The 10,034-nt window shown below is 44.6% G+C and overlaps 1 protein-coding gene across 2 annotated transcripts in view; it reads left to right on the top strand.

Annotated features, from left to right (window-relative positions):
- Positions 1-569: 569 nt before the first annotated feature.
- The window catches only part of TEKT2 (tektin 2), a 50,812-nt gene continuing 41,347 nt past the window's right edge, over positions 570-10,034 (top strand). Inside the window, exons 1-2 of one of the 2 annotated variants that reach the window (XM_033953663.1) lie at positions 570-712; positions 2,003-2,166. In XM_033953663.1, the coding sequence (XP_033809554.1) occupies positions 2,011-2,166 (156 nt within the window). In that variant the 5' untranslated portion in view covers positions 570-712; positions 2,003-2,010. Of the gene's footprint in view, positions 870-2,002; positions 2,167-10,034 lie in introns of both variants that reach the window. The other variant, XM_033953662.1, reaches the window with a different exon arrangement.

Below are 10,034 nucleotides of genomic sequence, written 5' to 3'. Positions count from 1 at the left end.
AAGCCACCCCCCCCCCAAATATATCTTCTAACTTATCTTCCCCCCCCCCCCCTGATCTCTGTTCAATGGGCAAGCCCCTCTTATCTGTACCCTTCTCTTCCACTGCCAACTCCAGACTCCCTTCCTTCTTTCTTGCCGCTTCATATATATGCCTGGAACAGGCTGCCTGAATCATACATCATGCTCCAGCCCTAGCTAAAAGCCCACTTTTTTTTTTTTAAACTGCTGTTAACGCTTAACTCTCCCTCACTGCTGTCAGATACCTAGACTCACTATAACCTCCCCAACCCTGAAATGTCCAGTCTAAATTAGATCGTAAGCTCTTCTGAGCAGGGACTGTCTATTTAAAATGTACAGCGCTGCGTATGCCTTTCAGCGCTATAGAAATAATAAACAGTAGTGGAAATCATCCAACCCTTTTTCACGCTGTTCTAAAGGAGACGGAACCAGCTGCTCCAGCTAGAACTCACTTCCGTCCCGCCTCTTCTAGACACTGGGCAATGTCACGCCCTTCAGCCTCTTTCTCCAATGGAAAGCGTCGCCCTGCCCCCTTCCGGTCAGACGTCACCTGATAGCGCGCCCGCTGTTATCTGCACGCCGCTTGCTCGGCAAAAGCGCTTCTGATTGGCCGGGGGCCGAGCGCGGTCGCCGGGCAACGGAGAGCTTGCATAGCAACCGCACTGACACAGAAGGCGGCGGCGGCGGAAGCGGAGTAGGAGCCGGCGCCTCGCTGACTGCTGTGCGCGTTCATTGGCTCCGTGAAGGGCGGCCTCGATTGCTCCCGCGAGGAAAACGCGTTCTACTCGCGCTCCCCGAGAGGGAACGCTCAGTCCCTGGCTTTTAAATCCCCCTTGCTGCTTCCTCACGAGGTGAAGCGCATTAGACCATTTACCAGGACGCGGCCTCTCTTTAGAGCAGTGATCCCCCAACCCTGTCCTGGAGGACCATCAGGCTAGCCCTAATGAATATGCATGAGAGAGATTTGCATATAATGGAAGTGACAGGCATGCAAATCTGTGCATGCATATTCTTTAGGGCTAGCCTGGTGGTCCTCCAGGACAGGGTTGAGGACTGGGGGGGGGGGGGTGCGTCTGGCGTGTGACATCATCATGCTGCATTGGCGTATGGCCCTGAGTTGAGAAGAGGGGTGGAATGGGGCGGAGCCATGTATGGTAAACCCTGGAGGGCGGGGCTCCTGATTACAATAATAATCACTGAAATGCAATATGTATTACAGAAATCCCCCTCCCCCCACCTATGCTACTGCTACTATCCATTCAATGGTGTCCAACCCTTGGATACTCTTTAGACCAGGAGGAACCAAAAAAAAAAAAACCCCACTGGTCCTGAAATGGACTTTATTGAGAAATTAAAAGTTCCAAAGGTACAATTAAGCAATCCACATCAAATCCTAAAGGACCTAGTCTGCTGAAAGCGAAGGACCCAATACGGTCTGCGTTTCGACAAGATAGTCTTCTTCAGGGGTCCCTGAAAGTCCTATGGTAGTAGATACGTGGAATAACTGGTATGTGGAGAGTCGTGAGAAAAGCGCTGCTTGAAGCTAAAGCAATAAGAAGCTATAAGCTTTAGTTTTGAGATGAAGAACCTGCGTATACTGGACTAATTTGTGTATGCTGACTTTCAGGGACCCCTGAAGAAGACTATCTTGTCAAAACACGGACCGTGTTGGGTCCTACTCTCTCAGCGGACTAGGCCCTTTAGGATTTTATGTGGATTACTTTATTGTATCTTTTGAACTTTGAATTTCTCAATAAAGTCCATTTCAGGAACATCGTCACTCCACAATGGTTTTTTGGTTTCTCTTGGACTCTTTTCTCTGTAGGCCAGTCCTCGCCTTGCTTCCCCACCTATAACCAACTTGAAGCAATAATGAAAAGCAGTTTTTTTAAACTAGGATAAAGAAAGTCCCTTGTGCTAAACCTGAGATCTCCTGTATGAAAGATACTATAAATGTTTGTTGTCGCTTTCATTTTTTCCCTAGCTGCTGGAATGGCCACACTGAGCTTAAAGCCAGGAGCAAGGTTCACACTCCCTGACTGGCACATTAATAATCACCAGATCGTCTCTAACTCAGAGCGGCAGCAGTCGGCTTCCCACCTGATCCGCCAGGAGGGACGGATTCTCCGCAATGAAACAAACAACCAGGTGAGACACCCTGCCCTGAGGATCCCTTTCCCTGCTGAATGATGACAATAGAGCTGTAAATATCAAAGTTCATTGTACTCATTTAGGGGCCCTTTGACTAAAGCTTAGCGTGTGCTAACAGACATTAGCACATGCTAAATGCTATGTATCCTATTTTATACCTAAGGTTTAGTAAAAGGGCTCCTTAATAACTCCCCTAAATTCAAACTATGATTATAAAGCAAAAGAAATTAGACATGAATACTGCTGGAAACTTTTCTCTTTAAATCCAGGTCTGTCCTTTATTCCAGTCTTACAATCCTCCTCCTTATTCGTTCTTCTGTACTATATTTTATTGTAGTTCTATCCCTTTTCTTCCCTGATTGTGAAAACAGTCTAGTGTACGTTTGATCATATTTGTTCAGGGTTGTTAATTTCCCCTTTTAAAAAAATATTGTATATCACTTAGATAACCGATAAGCATTCATATCAAATTTTAAATAAACCTTGAAAGGTATCCTGGGTGAGAGCATAAAATAGAATCAAAGTTTTGTTGTTTTTTTTAACACATTTTAGCTTATAATTGATAATGTACCTTGGGCAAACATGGTTAGAATGGTCTGTAAAACAGGAATTCTAGATTGCAAACAAATCCCAGCCAGTATCAGGATGATCAACCTATGCTATGCCAATCCACCAGAGTTGTAGATATAGTCTAGTTTGCTGGCTTTAACCATTAGGCAGACAAGACAACTATCCGTGGAGGCAGTCAAAGCCAAACCATAGCTGCTGCCACCATACAAACTTAACCACCAGTATGCAGTTTTCAAATAGCTCATTTATACAGGGAAGTTGCCCCAATTATGTATTTATATATGAAACAGAGTTTAATTTTTAAAAGTATGATATCCAAAGATATGTCTGGGAGTTGGGAGGATCATGCCTTTTTAGTTGATTGAAATCTAGAGGGAAGTATGGGATTCTGAAGGCTTGAAAGTTAATTTAATATACAATATTTTAGCCCACCACTTTCAGATTAAACTGTACAGATTGGTTACAATATAAAAACAGAATAATATTCACTAGTAACATATGGCAAAGAACTACCAAGCAAGGGTCACAGCACAATCGTAATCCAATTTGACCTAAGTAGCGCATTTGACCTAGTAGACTTCGATAAAATGTCCCTAGAAAAGAGGAGACTGAGAGGGGACATGATCAAAACATTCAAAATACTGAAGGGAATAGACTTAGCAGATAAAAACAGATTGTTCACCCTCTCCAAGGTAGGGAGAATGAGAGGGCATTCTCTAAAGTTGAAAGGGTTAGATTCCGTACAAACATAAGGAAGTTCTTCTTCACCCAGAGAGTGGTAGAAAACTGGAATGCTCTTCCGGAGTCTGTTATAGGGGAAAACACCCTCCAGGGATTCAAGACAAAGTTGGACAAGTTCCTGCTAAACCGGAACGTATGCAGGTGAGGCTGGACTCATTTAGAGCCCTGGTCTTTGACCTGGGGGCAGCCGTGTGAGCGGATTGCTGGGCACGATGGACCACTGGTCTGACCCAGCAGCGGCAATTCTTATGTTCTTAGATGTTCAGTGATTTTGGATTTAGTAGCCCGGTTCCAAGGCTTCCTAACAACTCGGCACTATGCTGTACATAAGGATGGTTAACTATCTGATAGCTGGCACCCTCCCAGTGGGATCCCCCAAGGATCTCCACTTTCTTTACTCTAAAATGATACTATTGCATCTTCAACTAGTTCAAAATGCAGCAGTAAGACTCGTATACGAATTATGGAAATCGGAACGCCTACAGAACCTACTATATGAAACTACATTGGTTGCCCATAACTGCAAGGATCAAGTTTATGTTTAAATCTTTATTCATTTTCATTTCTTACATCAAGTGTACAATAAAATATCAATTAGATCATACAAATCACTTGAAAATCTAATCAAACATCAGCATAAATATATAAATAAAAACCTCTCCCCCTCCCTCCCTTCCAACAATAGTATTAAATTCATTCAATATTACATATATTATAAACAAAAATAGGAAAAATTATAACTCTAAATACCCCCCTCCCTTCTAACTATGTTCTGTTATGTAAGAAGGTGTCTAATCATTACAAAATGCTAGCAGTGGCCCCCAAATCTTCTTAAAATTATTATAATTCCCCTTTTGTAAAGCAATTATTCTTCCCATTTTATATATATGGCATAGTGAGTTCCACCAAAAGGTGTAATTGAGTCTGGTATAATCTTTCCAGTTTCTGTGAGATCATTAAATTTGCAGACGCCCCCCAGCTCTACAGCAGGATTAGAACCAAGGAAGACTGTGAAAACCTGCAAAGGGACTTAACGAGATTGGAAGACTGGGCAAGAAAATGGCAAATGAGTTTTAACACTGAGAAATGCAAAGTCATGCATGTAGGGAAAAAGAACCCGATGTTCAACTATAAAATGGGGGGATCGTTGCTAGGGGTGAGCAAACTTGAAAGAGACCTGGGGGTGATGGTGGACACAACATTGAAAGCATCAGCACAGTGTGCGACAGCCTCAAAGAAAGCGAACAGAATGTTGGGTATCATCAAAAAGGGTATCACGACCAGGACGAAGGAAGTCATTTTGCCGCTGTATCGGGCGATGGTGCGCCCACATCTGGAGTACTGTGTCCAGTACTGGTCGCCGTACCTCAAAAAGGACATGGCGGTGCTTGAGGGAGTCCAGAGAAGAGCGACAAAGTTGATAAAGGGTATGGAAAACTTCTCATATGCTGAAAGATTGTAAATGCTGGGGCTATTCTCCCTGGAAAAGCGGAGACTTAGGGGAGACATGATAGAAACCTTCAAAATCATGAAGGGCATAGAGAAGGTAGACAGGGACAAATTCTTCAGGCTGTGGGGAGCCACAAGCACAAGGGGGCACTCGGAGAAATTGAAAAAGGACAGGTTTAGAACAAATGCTAGGAGGTTCTATTTCACTCAGAGGGTGGTGGACACATGGAACGCGCTCCCGGAGGCTGTGATAGGCCAGAGCACGCTACAGGGGTTCAAGGAGGGTCTAGATAGGTTCCTAAAAGAAAAGGGGATTGAGGGGTACAGATAGAAGTAGAGGTAGGTTATAGGATTAGACAGAAACCACTTCACAGGTCATGGACCTGATGGGCCGCCGCGGGAGCGGACCGCTGGGCGCGATGGACATCTGGTCTGACCCATTGGAGGCAACTTCTTATGTTTTTAGTAATATGCTGAATGGCAACTCCTGTCATTATTAATAACAATTTATTGTTATTTGCTGAAATTTGGCTTCTCAATCTCATAGAAGTACCAAATAAAACTGTATCATAGGATAGGGCTACATGGTTTTCTAATAGAGAATTAATTTGGGACCAAATTGATTAGGCATTACTGCCTTTAAGATCCTAAGTGGGAATGCCCCCACCTAACAGAGTTGGCTGTCCTACTTCAGGATGCCCCCAATAGATATTCCACTAGAAATCTTTTCCACTTAAAATTCCCAGCATACAACAATATAAAGTGTACCAGGCAAATTACTTTATCCATCCAATATCAATTAGCAAAATGCTGGAAGCAATTATTGTTTATACTTCAGTCTTGTGACCGGTGAGTCTGACCTCAGTTCCAGGTAAAATGGTGGAAGCACTTATAAAAGACAACATTGATGAACATTTTGAAAGAAACAAACTTCTGACAACCAGTCAACATGGTTTCAGCAAGGGGAGATCGTGCCTAACTAACTTATTGCACTTCTTCGAAGGAATTAACAAACGGATGGACAGAGGTGACCCCATAGACATCATATATCTAGACTTCCAAAAAGCCTTTGACAAAGTACCCCACGAACGCCTACTTCGAAAACTGAAGAACCATGGGGTGGAAGGAGATGTACATAGATGGATCAGAAACTGGTTAGCGGGTAGGAAACAGAGGGTGGGAGTGAAGGGCCACTACTCGGACTGGAGGAGGGTCACGAGTGGTGTCCCGCAGGGCTCGGTGCTTGGGCCGTTGCTATTTAATATATTCATAAATGATCTAGAAACAGGGACGAAGTGTGAGATAATTAAATTTGCGGACGACACAAAACTATTTAGTGGAGCTCGGACTAAAGAGGACTGCGAAGAATTGCAAAGAGACTTGAACAAACTAGGGGAATGGGCGACGAGATGGCAGATGAAGTTCAACGTTGAGAAATGTAAAGTACTACATGTGGGTAGCAGAAACCCAAGGTGCAGCTATACGATGGGAGGGATATTATTGAAGGAGAGTACCCAAGAAAGGGACTTGGGGGTAATGGTGGACATGACAATGAAGCCGACGGCACAGTGCGCAGCGGCCGCTAAGAAGGCGAATAGAATGCTAGGCATAATCAAGAAGGGTATTACAACCAGAACAAAAGAAGTTATCCTGCCGTTGTATCGGGCGATAGTGCGTCCTCATCTGGAGTACTGCGTCCAATATTGGTCGCCGTACCTTAAGAAAGATATGGCGTTACTCGAGAGGGTTCAGAGAAGAGCGACACGTCTAATAAAAGGGATAGAAAACCTTTCATACGCTGAGAGATTAGAAAAACTGGGACTCTTTTCCCTGGAGAAGAGGAGACTTAGAGGGGATATGATAGAGACTTACAAGATCATGAAGGGCATAGAGAGAGTGGAGAGGGACAGATTCTTCAAACTTTCGAATAATAAAAGAACAAGAGGGCACTCGGAAAAGTTGAAAGGGGACAGATTCAGAACGAATGCTAGGAAGTTCTTCTTTACCCAACGTGTGGTGGACACCTGGAATGCGCTTCCAGAGGACGTAATAGGGCAGAGTACGGTATTGTCAAGAAAGGATTGGACAATTTCCTGTTGGAAAAGGGGATAGAGGGGTATAGATAGAGGATTACAGTTCAGGTCCTGGACCTGATGGGCCACCGCGGGTGCGGACTGCTGGGCACGATGGACCTCTGGTCTGACCCAGCGGAGGCACTGCTTATGTTCTTATGTTCTTATCTCAGGTTCAGAAAACTTTTAAAAGCATTTCTCTAGCAAGACAGGGAGCCAACTCAGAAGTAACTGAATGGCAATTGTAAAAGTCCATTTCAAAACTGTCTAATGCAACTCCTGGGACAAAACAAAGCCAACAATGACCTACTTTACTTGCAACTATGACCTAACTGCATTAATAGTTATACTGATCTACCAAACTGTCCATTATAACTTCCTGGGTAATTGACCCAACCTTCTGGGATATAATCTGAGTTCGAACTGAATAGGTAAAGGTGAAATAGAAAACCTGATTAATATGACATAATATAACCACCACTCATACCATCTCAATCTTAACACATAACTATCTTCACTTTGTCCCCAACGAGAAACCAGGTAACTTTTAAAAAATTCATGTTTTCCGTTGTTGGAAGTGGAGTTCACAAACGTGGCAAAGCGCCTGAAAAACATTGGACCTGTCTCTTCACTGAATTGAGGGGGGGGGAGGTTAGTTTATTTGAATGTAACTCATCCTGAGCTAAATCCAAATAAATAAGATAAGGGAAACAGCAGAGGGGATTTGGAAGTATCTCATGTCTCTTTGGTAGTAGTTCAAGGCCAGCTAAATTCACTAAGGGCAGCTTTGGTTTTGTTAGTAATCTGTAAAGAATGATCTGCCCTCTTTTTGGGCTTTCTGGTTAAAGCTAGGGGTGGTGAATTGCCTGGTCCAGTTAGGTCATTGACTTGAAACTTTTTGTCACAGACCCAGAACCTTTTTGAACTTGCTTTGTTTGCCATATCCCAGTGGAAGGGAAAGGCAGAGGCCACTGCTGGCCCCAATCTAGTACCTTTATATATATATGAAGGTGTTTCAAAAAGTAACAACAAATTGACTATTTTGAGATATACAGTATAATTCAATTAGAGAAACAAATTATATGTCATTTTTCTACATAATCGCCCTCCTTTTCAACACACTTCTCACACCGGTGCACCAACTTCTTTATTCCATTGGAAAAAAAAAACATTTTTGGTTGTACCTTCAGCCAGGAATGCATCTTTTTTTTTTTTAATTCATTTTTAAACTTACATCAAGTGTACAGTAAATATCAACCAAATATAATACAACATCACTTGAAAAATTTTCAGTATCATACACCAAGAAGATTTAACCCCCATCCCCATCCCAAATTCATATACAACTAATATATACCACATAAAAATAATCTTACGACAATCATCTATATATTCTTAATGAAAAAAACCAAGAAATCCCCCCCCCCCAAAATCCACATGTGTATTAAGATTGGGAAAAGTGTAACTTATTCATTACTATAATTTAATAAAGGTCCCCACACATCCTTAAATTTATTATAATAAACTTTATCCCAGGACAAGCAGGCAGCATATTCTTGACTGATGGGTGACGGCACCGACGGAGCCCCGGTACGGACAATTTTAGAGTGATTGCACTCTAAGAACTTGGAAAGTTCTAGTAGGCCGCACCGCACACGCGCGAGTGCCTTCTCGCCCGACAGAGGCGTGCGGTCCCCAGTTTCTTAGTTTCCGCGGAGCTAAGAAGACGCACTTTCAACGGCTGTTGAAAACTTTTTCCTCATTCGCCTTCCCGCTTGCGTAAACCTTTTTCTTATTTTCTTATTTAAAAAAAAAAAAGAATTTTCTTTTTTCTTCTTTTTTCGGTTTTGCCCCGGCGGGGCCTGCTGCCACCATCGAGGCCTCGGCCTTCGATTTGGCAGAAGCCGTTTTTACGTTCATGCCCCCCCAACCCGGGTTTAAGAAGTGCCAGCGGTACGCGAGGCCCATTTCTCTCACCGACCCGCACAACTGATGCTTACAGTGCCTGGGTCCTGACCATCGGGCGTCCACCTGCACCCGCTGTGCCACTCTAAAAAAGAGAACCTTAAAAACCCGACAAATCCAGCAGTGGTTATTGTTTGGTACCGATATGTCGGATTCGGCGGCACCGGCCCCGACATCGGCCCCGACGCAGTCGCACCTACCTCGTCGACACCGCGCCGGCGTCGCATCCTCCAGGTAAGCCAGCTAAGAAGCCTTCCCCGCTGGAGCGTCCTCCGGTCTCAGTAGCAGCGAGCCCAGTCCTGTCGACCTCGAGGCGCCCGCGGAAGCGCTCCACACCGATTGAGGTGAGCCCCTCGACCTCGGGTTCCTCTTCGGAGTGTAGAGCGGCACCGAAGGTACCGCAGAAGAAAAAAGCGGTGCCGGTGCCTTCGCTGGACGAGCGAATTGCCGCCGTCCTGCAGGTGCAGCTCAAGGAGCAATTACAGCAGCTCCTTCCTGCTCTTTTGAAACCGAGCCTTTCAGTCCCGGTCCGGTCTGAGCCACCGGTACCGGCAGTGGAACAACCTCTTTTATCTGCATCCACTCTGTCGGTACCGGTACATTCGGCTTCGTCGGTATCCATGCCGATCTTAGCGCCGGAACCGAGGTCCTTACACCAGGCTGTGCAAACTTCGGCACCGGCACAACCCATAACATCTCCCGGTACCGTTTCCCAGAGGTCGGGTAAGTCGACACACAAAACTCGACACCTGGAACCCTCCACACCGGAGTCCCGAGACCGCAGCTTCCAAGTAAGGGATCCTGATCTGTGGGGTGACTCCGAAGAGCCTCTTCTCTCTGAGGGGGAGTGTTCATCGGCGGACGAGGATCCTTCTGTTTTAGATCCGTCCTCTAAGCCTGATGCAACCTCTTTCACCTCTTTTCTCAAAGAGATGTGTGGCTCTCTCTCTATTCCCTTGGAGGCTGAATCCAAAAAATCGAAGGCGTTTCTCGATGCACTGGATTTTGAACAGCCTCCAAGGGAATTTCTAAAATTGCCTCTCCATGATATATTAAGAGAGACTTTTT

Source organism: Geotrypetes seraphini, chromosome 8, assembly GCF_902459505.1.
Source record: "Geotrypetes seraphini chromosome 8, aGeoSer1.1, whole genome shotgun sequence".
NCBI classification, from domain to species: domain Eukaryota; kingdom Metazoa; phylum Chordata; class Amphibia; order Gymnophiona; family Dermophiidae; genus Geotrypetes; species Geotrypetes seraphini.
Note: the sequence above shows the minus strand (reverse complement) of the source record. Positions and strands in the feature narration are given on the sequence as shown.